Here is an 18,993-nt window from a genome sequence, read left to right as displayed (position 1 = left end):
TCTCGTTGAGGATGGAGATGTTGTCTTTTATTTCTTGGTATCTCCAAGACTCGAGAAGTGTTTGTGATTTGAATGTTTTATTTTATTCATTCATCAATTCTTATTGAGCATCTACCACATGCCAGACACTGTGCTAGATACTGAGGATACAGCAGTGTATAAAACTGAGAAAACTCTTGTTTTCACAGACATTAGTGAGAGGAAATGGACAATGAATATAATAAACTAGTAAATTCTTTGATTTTTTTTTGCCAATTTTGGAATATAATTAATATCCCTATTTACTTCCTATTTCTGAAGAACAAAGTATTATACCTTTCCTGTAATAAAATTGTAGATGATGCAAAGCCTGCTGGGGAGACAACAAATTCACCCCCTTCCTAGAGAAAATAAGAACATGTTAATAATAAGGCATGGGAAAAAGATAAGGACAAGAAAGGGACAGTAGCAAAAGGATTGTTTCCTCCTTAGCTGAGCTTCCTGCCCTGTCAGCCTGCCATCTTATCCCGACTGCTTTCCCCACACATCTGTCCTTTTCAACCTTGAAAGCCCGTCGTGATGTTTGCAGTGGAGGATTCTGAGTGACCCTGAACTAGCCGTTGCCAAGGTATCCCTACTTACTACTCACAGCAGGAATAATAAATCTGCCTGTGTGCTGTCTCCTTCCATTTCAAGACACATAACAATGAATTCAGAGCAGGAAGTAAAGAGAGTTCTCTCATGTAATAATAGCCTTGTACCTTAAAAAAAAATACTTTTTGTAAATAAATTCATTATCTCCTTGGATGCTTTCAAGACCACAGTTAGTTAAGATGAGGATTTCAGGAACTTCCCTGGTGGCGCAGTGGTTAAGAATCCGCCTGCCAATGCAGGAGACACGGGTTCGAGCCCTGGTCCAGGAAGATCCCACATGCCACAGAGCAGCTAAGCCCGTGCACCACAACTACTGAGCCTGTGCTCTGGAGCCCGCGAGCCACAACTACTGAGCCTGTGTGCCACAACTACTGAAGCCCACATGCCTAGAGCCCATGCTCCACAACAAGAGAAGCCACTGCAATGAGAAGCCCGTGCACTGCAATGAAGAGTAGCGCCCGCTCACCGCAACTAGAGAAAGCCCGTGCACAGCAGTGAAGACCCAACACAGCCAAAAATAAATATTAAAAAAAAAAAATGAGGATTTCAGTTATGGTGTCCAGATACCCCCAGTTAAACCTTATATTGTCCCAGCATTTGTCCTGGATTTTTTTTAATAGACTTTATTTTTTTTAGAGCAGTTTTAGGTTCACAGCAAAATTGAATGGAACGTACAGAGATTTCTCATATACCTCTGTCCTCACATACACACAGCCTCCCTATTAACATTGCCCACCAGAATGGTACATTGGTTACAATGGATGAACCTGCATTGACATATCATCACCGAAAGCCTATAGCTCACATTAGGGTTCACTGTTGGTGTTGTATATTCTGTGAGTTTTGACACATGTATAATAACATGTATCTACCATTATAGGTCCTACGGAGTTTCATGGCCCTAAAAATCTTCTGTGTGTCTGCCTACTCGTCCCTCTGTCCTAGACCTTTCATTCTGCAATAAAGTGTCATTATAATTTTAGATTTGAAAATATTTTTGATAGAATTATTTAATAGGTTTTTCAATATAGTAAAGCTGCTTTCTTGGTTAATAAATATTTTTAAAACTTATGTAAATTTAATTATTTTTAGAACCTACTTTTACTTGCAGAGGGGTCCTGATTTGGATGATAAATTACATGGTCTCCATAATTACAATCTGCATTTATGGGGAGAAAAACTGGTCCCCAGAGAAAAGGGGACTCTTCCTGGTGTGTCTGGCCAATCGGGTGTAGAGCAGGACTGAAGTCCAGGTGTTCTGACTTCTGGTACTTTCTGCACAAAAGACACAAAGCCAGATGGGGAGACAACTCAGATCTCAAAGCTTATCACATCCTTAAGTAGTTTAAAGTAATTATGAAAGTGGGATTGCTTCTGTATTTCTAATTCAGATGTGAGAAAATTCACTATGTAAGTAAATAATGTAGCCGGTGAGGAATAGAACAGACTGAGAGAAGCCCAGATCAACACTCAGGCAGGCAAGTGGGGATCTGCCTAAAGAGGATGGAATAATACGAAGGAAGGTTGGATTTAAAAGGGAGTACTGTGCTTTTAGAGAAGATTCCATAAATCGTAAGTCAGTGAGGAAAAACATCTTCAGATGTTTGATGGTATTCTGAGACTGAAATTAGAGTTTCATTTGCATATTTCTGGGACATGGTGCATCTATTTATCCAGCAGAATGAGTCTAGGTTCTGAGCAAATACATACTAAACTTGCCTAATATGATAATTAACCGTTCTGTAGTATCACCCACGTATAATTTTATTACAATGTTAGCATCCTAAAGATTGAAGTGATTTAACTTTTCCATAGCAAATCAGAAGGAAATTGTTTCAAAGAGGGTTAGGTTTTCATAAAGACCAATTCCTGTTCTTATATTCACTTTAAGATGTTGTATTTAATATAGACCCTGCTGTAGAAACACACAGTTAGCCTAAGTCAGACAGGAAAGAGCAATCACTCTTTTACAAAATAAATCACAAGGGGTCGGGGGAACAACTAACACACAGAAGGCAGCGGTCAATAACACAGGGTGGTGTGTGGAGTTGATTCTTCACCCCCAGGCATTGTTCAGATGTGTTGCCTTAGATGCTATCCCGGTGACAGGGTATTAACTTTAGGTGTTTTATTTGTGAATGGTGTGGAGATATGCGTTTATTTTATTCGTTTATTTTCGTCAGGCCTCTCTATCCGGAGTGTGTGCTGGAAAGCAGACCGCCTTCTAGCAGGGACCCAGGACAGTGAGATATTTGAAGTGATCGTGCGAGAACGGGACAAGCCAATGCTGATCCTGCAGGGCCACTGTGAGGGGGAGCTCTGGGCTCTGGCCCTGCACCCCAAGAAGCCGCTGGCTGTGACAGGCAGCGATGACCGCTCTGTCAGGTGAGGCCCCGGCAGTGGTGGCTGTAACCTCACTCACCTCCCTGGGGTAACAGATTGATTTTGCCCAAATTTGTTTATTACTTGAAGAGAAGGATAACCCACAGTGCAGAACCTCACCATTTCCGAACAGAATGTTAAGCCGTTTTGCTTAACAACAGTTGGCTTCTTGACCTTTTGTTGTTGCTATCTTTCTTTGGCTCCATCTTAAGTCAAGAAAATGTTCTTAGAAGTGAAAATTCACTACTGCTGGTTAGATTGGCCTCCAGGTCTCTTCCAGCTGAAGATGTAAGCTGAGTGCACTCATCTGTAATAAGATCATGTTTCTTCCTCGTACCTTCAGTCCTGCTGGAGTCAGCTTGGCAATTTCACAGCTGAGTCACTCATCATCAGTTTAGTCACAGACTAAACATCACCAAGAGAACTGAAATTCTGATTTTCAAAGTCGTCTTTAGCAAGCGAGTCATTAATTCTTTCTTTGCTCAAAATTCCCTGTGAGAATTTACAATGTCTTCAAATCAAAGGAAAGTGCGGGTTCCTAAGAAAATATGCCCATGTTTTTAGGGCCTCAAGTGTTCTCGCTATGGATCACTTGTTATTTGAGAACACGACAGTAGTAAAATGAGCAAAATGATTATGCTTCCAATGTTCTTGAGACTGTTGAAAGACTGATTTGAAAGTGTGCGATGAAGACTATTACACTGATTCCAGTATTTCCGTACTACTGAGCTTTAAGTGTGCTCAACAACAAGCAGGCCAGAGAGAGAGTCTGTGACAGTGAGAGGAAGAGACTGATTGATAATCAGTTGATGGATTACTGCTTCTGGGTTTGACTAGCTAAAGTGGAGCACTGTATACTAGACTAAATGTCACTGCTCCCCCTCCCCCCGCCCTTATTCTGTATGTTTGTGAATCGAATCAAGATGCAATGAGTATACTCGTTAGAAAAGCATAAATCCGAAGATAAAACCATTTTTGAGTTTCTACTGAGCATTAAAGCTTCATCAATCTAAAAATCAGTGAAAACAATTCCAATGATCTCTTCATGTGACATAAATGTTTATTTGGCTTATACTTCTCTTTACTCACTTCCTCCTCCTCTGTTCCTTTTCTTTCCATTACTCTGAGCCAAACCAATGCCAAGTTATTCAAACACCCAAGAAACTCGATTCATACCCATCCAGATAGAAAGGATTTCAAGAAAGTTTTTGGCTTTTATATTTTAACAACTGTGTTGAGTCTTAGAATTGCAAAGAGCCCTTACTGCCAGAATTTGTATTACTCTCCTTAACCATTAATTTGGCTAAAATTTTAAATGGAATTTTTACACTGAGTATTGAAATTTAGGAAGGGTATAAGTCATAATTTCTTGATAAAGATTAGCTTAGTGGCTTTATAAGATTAGTGCAGTTTGCTGAGGAGTGATGGTTTCTTCATGCTAGTTAAGCAAAGCTTACATTGCTTAAAATAGTACAAGGCTAAAAACAGCATGAGATTATGAATAATGGACAAGGTATTGAAAGCATACCATAAGCTTTAGGCTGAACAGTGCAGGCTGCCTAAGGGATCAGTAAACTATTCACTGCGCAGCCCTGCAATGCAAGGTGCATGCCACCATCCCTCCTGAAGGTGGAATGCATTTAGAGAAATTGCACCGCATTTGACTTACTCGTGTTTCTTTATCACAGAACTTAGATTCTCAGACCCCCTCACAGATATTGTTGTTTGCACGTTAAGAGAAGACTGTCTTCAGAGTAGTAACAGAGAGAGGTCAGATGCCGCAATTGCATCTCACATGGAAACCCTTATTTGTGTCTTCAAATATTTAGTTTGTGTTCTCTCAGTTTGAGGTGCCTGGATTAGGTGTTCCAAGGAGCTGCGGGAAATTCTGTGTTAGTGGCACTTGCACTTGACCTCTGTCTCTCCAGCAGTAGCTGTGCTCATCAGCCACGGGCATGGCGAAGTATCCCCCCCGCCCCAGCCCCAACCAAGAGGGGACCTATCAGCAGTGGGGTGCCCAGGGAGCTCATGAGGAGTGACAGCATATGACTGTGTACAGCCAACTTTGGAACCATCCTGGGCAGGGGTATCATTCGTTCTTCTCCATCTAAAATAACTTCTTCTTGCTCAGGAGGCCAACAAATGTAATGTGTATTTCAATCTGTATGTGCTTACATAACACAGTTACTAGAAGGGAACTCGTATTTTTTTTTTTTTTAAAAAAGCAATAACAGCATCTAGTAGTACTTCTTATCCTATAAGTGTTATTAACAGCCATTGGTATAAATTCAGAACAATTTTTAATCTCCAAAGAGAAAAGTATAATTTTGTGTGAAGTAGTGTTTAAAATTTCCTTATTTTATGAATCTCAAAATCTTTGGAAATGTTATCTCTTTTTATATTTCTTGCTGGGTATTTCAAATGGTGAAAATCACATAAAGATAGGCTAAACACTTTCACAGATTCCCAGACATGCCAAGAGGAAGGACACTGGTGTGAGGTTACTGCAGTCTTTCTTGTTATTATCGCAGTGGTGAACAGGCCTTGGGCTGGCTGATGACTATGAGAAGTTGTTTTGTTTTGTCTTTGACTTTGAACTGTGCTTAGGCTGTGGAGCCTAGCAGACCATGCCTTGATCGCCCGCTGTAACATGGAGGAAGCGGTTCGAAGCGTTGCTTTCAGCCCTGATGGATCTCAGTTGGCCCTGGGCATGAAGGACGGATCTTTCATTGTTCTCCGAGTCAGGCACGTACTGGTACTGGAAATGACATTAGAGATATTCTTTTGTTAAAATTAATTCTCCTGGTCAGAATGTATGCCAGGGCCTTAGGCAAAATGCATTTACTGTTTTGAATAGGAACACTGTAGATTCACAACCGCCTGTCTATAATTCCAAAATCCAAACACTCTGAGCGTCCGAAGTTCTTTGGTAACTTATTTGTCAGCACTGCCTGACCCAGTGAACTGGATGTGAGATAGTTTACAGTCTATTAATCTCTTAGTAGGGATAGTCATGTATCATGTGATTTGCTGCAAAAATATTAATGTGTTCAAAAGGGGTTGCTGCCTTAGCTCCTACTGGGGATGTTATGTAATAGATAGTATGCAAACCTTTCTAAAATCCAATGAATAATGAACTCCCAAGCTTGTCTTGTCCCAGGGGTTTTAGATAAGAGATTATGGGTTTGTAATAAACCAAGAAGAGAGGAAGAAAGAAGAAAGCAGCCTCCAACAGCACTAAATTTTTAGAGATAAACTTAAGTAAAAAATTTTCTACCTATAATCACCAATAAAATGGAACATTTCATACTTATTAACCTCCTATATTATTTCTACTGGACAAAAATTATGGCCCACCCTTGTAATTCTTTGAACACATTGGTTATTCTTTTGGATTACACATTTTGTGATTACAGAAAGGAAATACAGCTGTGGAGTAGATACTGCATTTCTCACACACAGCAAATTTTATATAGCTCTTGGCATGGTTTACTACACTAAATTCTCATAACCAGCCACACAACTTATTACCAAATGGGTGGGCAACATTTTCTTTCTTTGCTTAGTGATGTGTGAAAAGATAGCTAATTACCAAATTTTCTTTTTGATGGATTTCCCAAGCCAAAAAAAAATCCTCCCACACCTATTTTATGGCATTATAGTAAACTATAATGCTATTAGTAAATGATAGCAGGTATGAGAAATTATTATGTAGAAGCAAATATTTGGCATTATTTATGCATTCAGTTCATTTTAGAGTTGATGAAGGCATCATTACTAGCTCAGGGGACCTGCTAGTCATAATCTTGTCTTATAGCTATGGGGGAAAAGCCTCAGTGAGCTTTCAAATAAGAGTAGAAATTCTTACCAGAAACTTATCAGAAAGGACACAGAATATTCCAGTGATTCAATGTAAGCATTATTGACCTTTCATAGTGAAAGTTAAATAGTTACATAAAAATTCAACATTAAAAAAATAGTTTTCCTCTTCTGCTTTTTGGACTTGCTCTTTTTACAATAAGCATCAAGCTTAACAGTCACTGGTTTCTTGTTCTTAAAGTATTAGGAAGATAGTTTATTTTATGTTAACCTTGATATGTTTTACCGTTCTCTGTGACATATTTTTTAAATAATTTTACAAACCCCGAATTTTAATAAAAAGTTTTAGAGAAAAATAATACATATAACTTAACATGAAAGTGAAAATGCATTTCATTAAAATTGTTTTGTTTTTTACTTTGGGAGCCCAAAATATTATTTTAAATGTTTAATTTCTCCTACGTTGGCCATGAACTAAATAATATTTTATATGTTTCCATAAAAGTTAATTCTCTAATTCCTGTAGTTTTTCTCTCCCTTTCAAAGTAATTTTTTTCTGTGGCACACAGATTTTAAAACATGACTTGGGGTTCCTATCTCTAGATTTGCTGCTTATTGCTTTGCTTTTCTATTCTTATAGAGATATGACAGAAGTGGTTCATATCAAAGATCGAAAAGAAGTCATTCACGAAATGAAATTTTCTCCAGATGGTTCTTATCTGGCAGTGGGATCCAATGACGGCCCAGTAGATATCTACGCTGTCGCCCAGCGGTATAAGAAAATTGGAGAATGCAACAAGTCTCTCAGTTTCATCACACACATCGACTGGTCTTTGGATAGTAAATACTTGCAAACTAATGACGGTGCCGGAGAACGGCTGTTCTACAAAATGCCATGTAAGTCACAAGGGCAATGAATGTTTGTACAAAGCGCAACTCTGAACCATGGCAGAAAATATATGAGGATATTCTTAGGACCTCAGAGCAAGGAATGTTTTCTGAAACAAGACCCTCAAACCACAGACTCTCAAAGAAAAGATTCATAAATTGGAACACATTAAAATAAAAAATTATTGCACAACAAAAGAGACCATGATGGGCATAGATACTTGGAATTGTTATAATAGACAAAGGATACACATGAACAATACAAGTTTGAACTGCACCAGTCTACTTCTGTGCAGATTTTTTTAGTAGTAAATACTACAGTACTACATGGTAGGAGGTTGGTTGAATCTGTGGTTGTGGAACCATGGATGCAGAGGGTCAACTCTAAGTTATACATGGATTTTTCAATAGCGTGGAGAGTTGGTGGCCCTAGCCCTCAAGTTGTTCGAGGGTCAACTGTACACCTATAATATATAAAGAATGCCTAAAGATAAGCAAAAGGAAAAAATACTAGGAAAATACTAAAAAAATACTGAAGATTTGAGGATCACAGTCAACTACTGTGATTCCTTTCATCTCTTTTGTGTCCTTCATAATTGGAAGCCCTTATTATACGATTATTTGGTGAAATGTGCTCATTGGGATTTAGAAAAACCCACAAATTTTATTGGTAACCCCCACTATAACTTCTATAAGAGATTCATCTTATTCATCTTATTTATATAATACTCATTTAGTAACATTTAATTTGTAATGTTAAAATGTCATAAATAAAAGACAGATTTCTGTATTACAGTCTTTGATTAATGATTTTTTATAATGTAAAAGGAAAAATTTAATACTTAACATGACTCTTGACCTCAAATAATTATATTTTAATTTTTTATTGAAAAATCAATTTTACTATAAAACAAGGTTATGACATAACTTCAACATTTTTAAGAGTCTCTGCCCTATCAATTCATCAATATACCTTTACTAGGTGCATATTTCTTTGTGTCTACTTTCTCTGCTTGACAGTATTTCATACATATTTTCATACGTGAAAAAATATGGAACACATTTTTGTCGTTTGCAGTAACAAAGTAACACCCTACTCAGTGATATCAAAGATACCAGTGTATCTTTGCTGGTACACACAGTGCAGATCCAAATATCTTTGTAGAGGTGGGATTTTCTCTTGTGAATTACTTCCTTGGACTATATTCTTTAAAGCAGGAGCACTGGATCCAAGACTATGTTCAGACTGTAAACTCTCCGATTCTGTGGTCTTCATAATGGATTTTTATATAATTCTGTGTTAGAGTCTAGAATTGCCAATTTGACAATGCACCAGTAATGTATAAGAGCATCTATTCTCATAGGTTCTTTATTTGAAAATATTTGTTATTTTTGAGGGGGAAAGTATGAGGTAATACACTTAATTGTCTTGATTTTGAATTTTTAAATTGTGCATGACTAAGCATTTTTCCAAACATTTCTTTATCCATGGGCTTCCTCCTTTTTGTGCTCCCTGGGAACATCCCTTACCAGCTGCTGGTGAAAACTGGGTATTGTGCCCCACACATAAGACCATACCTAGAACAATTGTCAGGACTATTTTCCCCAACTAATTACATTTATTTCATCAAAATTTGGTGGATTTTCATTGTCTAGCACTTTAAAATTTAAATAGAAAATCCATTCATTTTTTTCACTAATTAATTGAGGCTGACTTTTAAAAAATCACTTCTATGGTTCCTTGAATTATGAAAAGTAGTTCAGAATAAACTCTTTAAAAACCTGGCAAAATGTTAGTAACTAAATATGATAAAATATAATTTAATAATAGTCATTTCATCAATAACACAAAGCATAATATCATCTCTATCTAAATAATTAAGGTCAAGTAAGTATCAGTAGTTTAAGACATTAGATGTACCATGATCATTTTCTTTCTCCTATCTGAGTTTTGAGCATGTGCTTCCTTTAAACCCTGCTAGAAAAAAAAATCACCATTTGGGGAAAGAGATTAGAATTTATAGTTCCCTTGGTTTATAAACATTTTAAAACAAAGGTTTTAGACCTTTATGAGAAAAATGAATAAAGTAAATTAGAATATGATTTTATTTAAATGTAACATTATATTAAAATTTATTGATTATTTTCAGCTGGGAAGCCTTTAACAAGTAAAGAAGAAATCAAAGGGATTCCCTGGGCCTCCTGGACATGTGTGAATGGCCCAGAAGTGAGTGGGATTTGGCCAAAATACACTGATGTCACTGACATCAACTCAGTGGATGCAAATTACAACAACTCAGTACTGGTGTCTGGAGATGATTTTGGACTGGTTAAATTGTTTAAGTTTCCTTGTCTCAAGAAAGGTAAGGCCAAAAGAAATGTTTCATTGAATGAAGATTTGATCTAGAATATATATACAGTATAATTAAGGCTTATTTTCTTGATGTCTGTTACTGCAGACTATTCATTTTATCTTTATATTTACTCTAACACTTTTCAATAGTTTGCTGTCTTCTGCTTTTGACATTCTGAAACGTGGTTTTGCAAATTTAAGTCAGCATTTGTTAACAGAGATGTTACTCAACATTTCGTGATTCATAAATTTCATGTTTCATGTTTTAAACAAGTTGTATTCTATTTTATTTATATCTACGTAAATATAATTTAAATTACATGTTACATTAAAATATTGTAATTAAAATTCTTTTATGCATTACAGCTAATTGTGCTTATACATAGGAAGCAAAGCAAATCCTTATAGACATACTTAAAATGAAATCTGAAAGTGATTGTTGTGGTGATAATACAGTTTGTGGACCCCTTCTGATAGCACTAATTTTGCGCACCAGACTTACATAACTGGTGAATTTTTTTTATTGAAGTGTAATTGATATACAATGTTGTGTTAATTTCTGCTGTGCAGAAAGTGAATTAGTTATACAAATATACACACTCTTTTTAAAATTCTTTTCCATTTTGGTTTATCACAGGATATCAAATATAGTTCCCTGTGCTATATATTAGGACCTTGTGGTTTATCCGTTCTGTATATTAATAGTTTGCATCTGCTAATCCCAAACTCCCAATCCATTCCTCCCCCAACCCCCTCCCCCTTGGTAACCACAGATCTGTTCTCTGTGTGTGTGAGTCTGTTCCTGTTTGGTAGATAAGTTCATTTGTGTCATATTTTAGATTCCACGTATAAGTGATATCATATGGTATTTGTCTCTTTCTGACTTACTTCACTTAGTATGATAATCTCTAGTTGCATCCATGTTGCTGCAAATGGCATTATTTCATTCTTTTTTATGGCTGAGTAATATTCCATTGTATATATGTACCACATCTTCTTTATCCATTCATCTGTCAGTGGACATTTAGGTTGCTTCCCTGTCTTGGCTATTGTGAATAATGCTGCTATGAACATTGGGGTGCGTGTATCTTTTTGAATTGTAGTTTTGTCTGCATATATGCCCAGGAATGGGATTGCAGGATCATATGGTAACTCTATTTTTTTGAGGAACTCTAAAAAAACTCTAGTTTTTTGAGGAACCTCCGTACTGTTTTCCATAGTAGCTGCACCAACAATGCAACAGTGTTTCCTTTTTTCCACACCATCTCCAGCATTTGTTATTTGTAGATTTTTTAATGATGGCCATTCTGATCGGTGCGAGGTGGTACCTCATTGTAATTTTGATTTGCATTGCTGTAATAATTAGCAATGTTGAGCATCTTTTCATGTGCCTGGTGGCCATCTGTATGTCTTCTTTGGAAAAATGTCTATTTAGATCTTCCGCCCGTTTTTTGATCAGGTTGTTTGTTTTGTTATTGTTGAGTTGTATAAGCTGTTTGTATATTTTGGAAGTTAAGCCCTGTTGGTTGCATTATTTGTAAATATTTTCTCCTACTCTTTAGGTTCTTTTCATTTTGTTTATGGTTTCCTTTGCTGTGCAAAAGCTTGTAAGTTTGATTAGGTCCCATTTGTTTATTTTTGCTTTTGGGAGACTGATAACTGGTGAAATTTTTGAGAGAGTTTGATTCAAAACAACCCTTTCTGCCCTTGCATTTTGTTCTTTTGTTTTATTGTTGTTAAAATCTTGTCACTTCAATTTTTCTGGCACTGTCAGGCTTTGTAGAATGTGACTGAATTAATCATGTAATGACCCTGTCCTCTTCCTTCAAAAGTTCAGGCAAAGCCCATACACAGGCTTTTCTGAGACTCCCTGCCTGCACCCTGAAAATCTGATCAGCAGTAGGGATATGCTGTTGCCTGAAAACCCTTTCACTTGAACGATTTTTAGAATAATCAAGGAAAGGGATTGAAAATGTCATCAGAAAGTCATTTTCAGCTAACTGGCTGTTTTGAAGCAGTGACAATTATGGTAAAAAATTGAACATAAAATGCATAACAAAACCACCATCACTTCCACTTGGCAAAATGACCATCAGATTAAAATGCTTGAGGTACAACATTACCTCATCATGCCTAATTCAAACTGTTCTCTTTCTCCATAATGGGTCTTTTGAGTAATAGGGCGTGTCTTGTTAAATTGAGTAATGTACTTGCAGAAGTTAAGTTAGGCAACCAGAAGGTATCTGGAAATTCAGGATTCAGAAGAAACATCATGAGGGTCAGAAGCAATACTATTGGTCTCAAGTATCAGGACTTGGGAATTCAGTGAGAGTTTGTATTTCCTGTGAGTCATTGAGACTTGTAGGATAGACTTGGGTCTAGAAAATAGCAATGGAAATGTAAATCTTGGGTTAGCATATTAGGATGGGGGAGGCAGGTAGGGAGGTACAGTGAGTAGTGCTGTTTGTCAAAATGAGATACCCTTATATGTAAAACAACCCTGAGGATGAAGGCAGCCAGGAGACATCTGAATGAACAAGGAGACATTGACAGCCAGAGTGACAGTATGGTGAGAGTAATAAAACCCACCTCAACAATCTGCAGAAGTATGCATGTCCTCATAGCAAACTGACTTGTTCTACTTTTCATGACACATTGTTTATACATCTTGCAATTTGCCTCAGAGTCATTTAGGCTCTTGGAGCCTTTTTGTGCTAAAGCTACTGGTGGAGAAGTTTATAACAGAGTGTTGCTGATGAGAATGGTAACAGTTGGTGGAACTTGTCTCCCTATAACCAAGGTACCAGTGACAAGTATTCCCCCAACTTTTGAACATGTAAACACCCAAATATTAGCAGGGGCTGATGACTATGAGAAAGTGTGGAGACTGAGTAAACATTATAGTTTTCCACTGTGATTAAATAAAACTCACAAGTTAATTGACACATTTATGATTATGTGTACATAGTATTCTTTTGCATAATAATTAGACATAAGTGTTCTGCAGTTAATGAAAATGACTACAATTCATATTATTTTTACATAGCTGAACCAATTTGTTTTCCTCATTTCCTTTTGACAGTTTTCAAATCTTAAAATAATTAGGATCCATACTGATAATTTTCCCTGATATCATTTAGAGTGCATCCTGTTTGACCATCACCCCCGAGACACTGACATGAGGTAAAATCCAAATCCTTGCTCATTGGCATTTACCATATCTTAACACCCTTGGCATCTACCCATGCTCCTAGGGGAGGCTCAAGGCCAAGGATCTCCATGTTTCACTTGTGTGCTGCCATTCCATTAATCCTTCACACACACACACACACATACACACACACATACACACACATACACATAGTCCTTGAACAACTACCTCCTATGACAAGTGTCCTGGATACTGTAAGACTTGAGTTGCAGAAACCCTAGACCTTGGAGGGGAAAGTGCTGGCCTTCAGTAGAGCTTGGATGAGCTTGATGCAGGAACAGAAAGGTCAGTGTGTCTAGAGCATGATGAACGAGGGGAGAGCTGTGCACTCCAAGGCTGGAAGGGCAGTGGGGGCCAGGCATGAAGGGCCTTGAAGCAACTGTTAGAAATGTGGGTCTTATTCTAAGTGCAGTGGAAAACTATTGAGGGTTTTAAATGGAAGAGTGACATGAGCAATTTAAGTTTTTAAAATACCACTTTGATATTGTGTGGGATGGAATAGGGAAGGGGAGGCTTCAAGTAGAGAGATTATTGCAAGAGCCCGGGTAAAAGATGATGTGACTTGGACAAAGGTGTCAGGAACAGACCTGAAGAGAGGTGGTTGAGATTAGGAAACAGTGTCAAGGTAGAGCTGAAGGTCTTGCTGATGGGTTGGGTGTGGGAATAGAGGGAAAGAGAAGAATTGAGGAAGACTCCTAAGTTTTAGGTTTGAGCAACGGGGTGGATGGTAGCACCATCTATAGAGATGGGAAAATGAGAAAGGAATAGGTTTTGTGCGTGTGTGTGTGTGTTTTATGGTGGTAACAGAGTAGGAGGGGAAGGGGAAACTCCTGGTTTTTCTGTGATAAGTTTGAGGCGCCTATTAGACATCCAAGTGGGCATAGCACACAAGCTGTCAACACTCTTGGGAGCGTTCAGGGTTGGAGATGAATGTTTGGCAGCTGAGGGAATATCAACAGTATTTAAAGCCAAGGAGAAAGAATCAATAGAGAGGAGATGAGGGCTGAGGGCTGAGCCTTCCTTAGGGTCCAGAGAATAAAGGGGGGCCTTGTAGAGTCACTCATTGTCCTAAGGAAAACCTTGGAAGAGATGGATGTGGCCTTCATTTATTCAATAAATATTTAAGTGCTATTCTAGAGGCTGGAGATATGTCAATGAATAAAACAAGCACAAGTCCCTGGAGCTCTTGTTCTACTGAGGGGACCCAGTCAATAAACAAGACAATATAAACACATCTGATGGTGAGAAGTGCTGTGATGAAAAATAAAGCAAACAATGGGAGTAAAGAGTGCTCAGGTCGGGCAGTGTAGTATTGCTGTTTTAAGTAGGATGGTCAAAGCAGGGCTCACTGATAGTTTCATTTGACTAGAAACCTGAAGGAGGTAAGAGAACCAGCCATTCAGAGATGCAGGGAAAGAGCATTCCAGACTGAGGGAACACAAGTGCAAAAGCCTAGAGACAGAAGAGGGCCTGGCATGCAAAGAGGCCAGTGAGCCTAGAGTAGAGCAAGTGAGGGAGAGAGAGGAAGAATGATCAGAGAGATAAGGCCTAAATATTGATGACAGAAATGCTTTTGCAGGTTCTAGTTCCAGCCTCCCAATGGTGTATGAGCTAGCTATTGCTGTAAAACAAATTCCCCTCCCTCCCAAATTTAGCAGCTTAAATCAATAATCATTTATTATCTCACAGTTTTGGGTAGTCAGGAATTCAGGAGCAGCTTAGCCGGCTCTCCAGGTCTCTCATGAAGCTGCAGTCATCTGAAGGCTAGACTGAAGCCAAAGATCCACTTCCAAGATGCTCACTCACCTGGCTCTTGCCTGGAGGCCTCAGTTCCTTGTGAGCCTCTCCATAGGCTGCTTGAGTGTCCTTATCACATGGTATCTAGAGATCCAAGAAAGAGCAAGGAGGCATCTGCAGTGCCTTTTATAACCTCCTCTTGGATGTCACATACCTTCACTTTTGACATACTCTGTTTTGATTTGTATCAAATAATTTGTGGACATATTTTTTCCAGCTTTACTGAGATAAAATTGACAAATAATATTGTGTAAGTTTAAAGTATACAACATGGTGATTTCATATATGTGTATATGTTGTGAAATGATTACTACTTTAAAGTTAGTTAACATATCCATCAACTCAGTTAGTTATCCTGTGTGTGTGTGTGCGTGTGTGTGTGTGTGTTTAGTGAGAACATTTAAGATCTACTTTCTTGGCAACTTTCAAATATACAATACGGTATTATTAACTACAGTCACCATGGTGTACGTTAGATCCCCAGAACTTATTCATCTTATAACTGAAAGTGTATCTTTGACCAGCATCTCCCCATTTCCCCCTAGGTCCCTGATAACTGCAAATCTACCATGTGCTTTTATGAGTTTAACATTTTTTTAGAATTGTGGACATTTTTTAAACAACTCCAAAGAGATGGTTTAAATCATTTCTGAGGAGGGTCTAAAGGTCAGGGCAGCAAAGAATAGCCCAACAAGATCTATAGAGATATGGGAAGAATATATATTTACTTCATAATTATTGATTTATCATCAGCCAGCATTTCCAGCTGACCGGAGTTGGAATCTGTTTGACTTCATTAAATTACCAAAACTGATTTAGAAAACTCTTTGAAATGGGCATGGTTGCTTTTGAGACTCAAGTCCTTGCTTTCCCCTTCTGTGGCAGCATTCCCCTTGTCTTTTTTGGAAGCCTTGATATAATAAGACCTCACCTGGTCAGAACACGCTGTCAGGGAAGGGACATGTGTCAGTCATTTCCGCCTACATATAAATTTAAATCATTATCTCTCCAGTGGGTATTTTAATTTTAAACATGTGATAGTTGAAGAGATGGCCCTTTCCCCCATTAAAGAGATTTCGTTTAGAGGGGCTGTAATAGGTAGAAGTATTTCTGAAGGAGGGATAGTGTGCTTGTTGGCCCCAGAAATCTCTCATAGTCTTTGGGGTCCTAGGCCTCCACATGATAAGATGGATCTTGCTTATTTCCATGAGTGCCTTTATGCTCCTATGTACTCACCATACACTGGAGACTTTGCTGCAGTTATTCAACCACAAATATATGTTCACATAGCTTTTCTGTTGCATTCACTACCTGGGGATGGTGTTTACTGAGTAAAGCAATCAATTTAAGTGAAAAAAAATTCATTCTCCCAACTCTACATCTACATGACTCCAAACCACAATTTTACTACCCCCACCCCGCCGCAGAAGTATTTTCCATTTCCCAGTTAAAGGATTGCCTGTTGCATCTTGTATTTAAATAAGAATGTGTAAGATGTTCATTCTTTAGCATTTATTTTCAGAATCAGTGAAGCAGTAGGTGTTATTTGGAACAGGTTCAGAAGTGTCTTTAGACACAGGGCTTAAATTTTAAGATCCAGTTTTAGCTTAATCCATACTGGAATGTTTGAGATATCTTTTGGAGCCTTTGATTATTTGTTATTATATATAAGATTGAAATTATATTTTCTAATATATTTAAAGCTTTTACTTCTCAACATGAATAGAATGTAATTTTTTAACCAACAAATTCTATTTTTTGCACAACTAATCTTCTCCTCAAAAATATCTTTTCAGGAGCCAAATTTAGAAAGTATGTGGGTCATTCTGCACATGTCACAAACGTCCGCTGGTCTCATGACTTTCAGTGGGTATTAAGCACAGGAGGGGCTGACCACTCGGTTTTCCAGTGGAGATTTATTCCAGAAGGTGTCAGCAATGGCCTGCTGGAAACAGCACCCCAGGGTAAAACCAGTAATAATTTTTCAACATCTATTTATTTTTCAATAAAAATTTCAAAGAATGGTCTAACATCTCTTCTTAAGGTAAAGAGTTAAAGCTGTTTTGAAAAATTCATTCCTACAATAAATTTAAAAGAACAGAAAAAACTTTTGAGATATGGGCCAATTGAATATGGGTCAGTTGGATAATTTCCTTCAAAGGATTTTGCTTATACCAAATGCAAGTTGAAGGTCTAAGGCTTACATGAAGAATTAACTTTTGAGAATAACACGAACAGATACATCTCGGCCTCCTTAGGACGATTCTAACAGGTGGTGGGTCTGCTGGGTCAGGTGACAAGGTAACATTTGGAATAGAAGTTGCTTCCTGAATGGGATTCAGAGAATGGTCCACAATCACGGCCACTGTGTTCCAGTTCAATGGATGTGTATAGTCCTTTAATTTACTGTGATGTTGGTAGGAATGATCATGTAATATGTGAGGAGATGTTCTTATTGGGAGGGGTTCTGCAGCAATTTTGACCATGGCAATTACCAACATGGGTGGGCATGTTAACAGGCTAATGAGGATCTTTACTGAACTGAGTGGTTGGATTTCCTTCTGTCCCAGCCTTCTCCTTGGGAAAACCTAGCCCCGCCGCCCCCTTTTTTTCACTTTCAAAACAAAATTTAAAACCCAAAGATCTGTTATCTAATAGAAGTGTGGAAATAGTGGGGGGAGTTATCCTAGTCTGGTAATACTCCTGAAAAGGGGGTTAGAGGTATGGTGAACTTAACAAAAAGATGAAAAATAAAGGTGTTTTAAGAATCTACAACAAATGAAAACTATGGTGTAGTTATTTTTATTGACCTCAATAGGAGAGGAAAAAATTTTAAATAAAATTTTTAGCCATTTAGAGTCTCAGAATTTCTGCTTGTTTCTCACGGGGTGTTTCTGCAGAAGGTGGCTCCGATTCCTATAGTGAAGAATCTGATTCGGATTTATCTGACGTGCCGGAGTTGGACTCTGATATTGAGCAAGAAACTCAAATCAATTATGATCGCCAGGTCAGTAAACAGGGAGCCTCATTACAAATGCCTTATAACCCCAAATCTCGATCTCATTGAATTTGGACATTGCACTCAAATTGGTTAGTGCTTAGGCAGAAGAAAATCAAGAAAAGAATTAGGAAAATTGCCTACTTCTTATCTTTAAATACAGATTTGAAATAAGGCATTTACTGGATCATATCAGTAAAAAAATTTTAAGTAGAGGTAGTAGCAAATTTTCAAAACGGAACCTATGACAGTTTGGGTTTTCTGCCTTCCTAGCAGCTAAAACTTTAAAATATTTTTTACAGAAAAATGTGCAAGTAAGTTACAAGATTTTTCATTTTCTTAGCAGATCATTAAAGCATGTGTTTTCTTTATAGAATAGGTATCCCTGGAGGCATGGTTGTTTGCAAATGAGCTGTTGTCCTGATTTCTCTCTTAATTTATGGAGACCGTTATCCATTTAATTAAAGTAAAAGCCCAAATACAATGCACATTATCCTTCCAGTCAGAAATCATCTTTAGTAGAAAAGTTGGACAATTACAACCAAATTTTTTGAAAATAGGCACTTAATTTTAGCACTAAATTGTATTAAAGCGCGTAATCCTTCATTGGAATCTGGACAGGTATCACCTTCTTAATGGTGATAACCCTAGGGGTTCTATTTTCTTCCTTGTCATTTAACAGAGGTATGTGAAGCGGATTCCATACATGAACATGGAGTGAATAAGATTTCAGATTTCAGACACAGCAACCGTCAGTGTTGCCCCATGGAAACTTACCACACAGGCCTATGGCAGCTGCCATGTATCAGGTGTCTCTATGGGGCCAGATCCTGTGCTTTACATACACCGAATCCAACCCCACAGTAACCCCTGAGAGGCTGAGTACTTTGCCCACATCCACATTGCCTGTAG

At 37.9% G+C, this 18,993-nt stretch overlaps 1 protein-coding gene across 7 annotated transcripts in view; it reads left to right on the top strand.

The window, feature by feature from the left end:
• EML6 (EMAP like 6) overlaps window positions 1–18,993 on the top strand; it is a 356,906-nt gene that overhangs the window by 230,180 nt on the left and 107,733 nt on the right. For 6 of the 7 annotated variants that reach the window (XM_036873387.1, XM_036873381.1, XM_036873382.1 and 3 more), the window contains 6 exons: window positions 2,817–3,018; window positions 5,623–5,760; window positions 7,475–7,731; window positions 9,873–10,085; window positions 16,880–17,047; window positions 17,984–18,090. In XM_036873387.1, the coding sequence (XP_036729282.1) occupies window positions 2,817–3,018; window positions 5,623–5,760; window positions 7,475–7,731; window positions 9,873–10,085; window positions 16,880–17,047; window positions 17,984–18,090 (1,085 nt within the window). Of the gene's footprint in view, window positions 1–2,816; window positions 3,019–4,949; window positions 5,102–5,622; window positions 5,761–7,474; window positions 7,732–9,872; window positions 10,086–16,879; window positions 17,048–17,983; window positions 18,091–18,993 lie in introns of those variants that run through there. The other variant, XM_036873388.1, reaches the window with a different exon arrangement.

This window comes from Balaenoptera musculus, chromosome 13 (assembly GCF_009873245.2).
Source record: "Balaenoptera musculus isolate JJ_BM4_2016_0621 chromosome 13, mBalMus1.pri.v3, whole genome shotgun sequence".
NCBI lineage: Eukaryota > Metazoa > Chordata > Mammalia > Artiodactyla > Balaenopteridae > Balaenoptera > Balaenoptera musculus.
The sequence above is the reverse complement of the archived record's forward strand: the minus strand, read 5'-3'. Positions and strand labels throughout refer to the sequence as shown.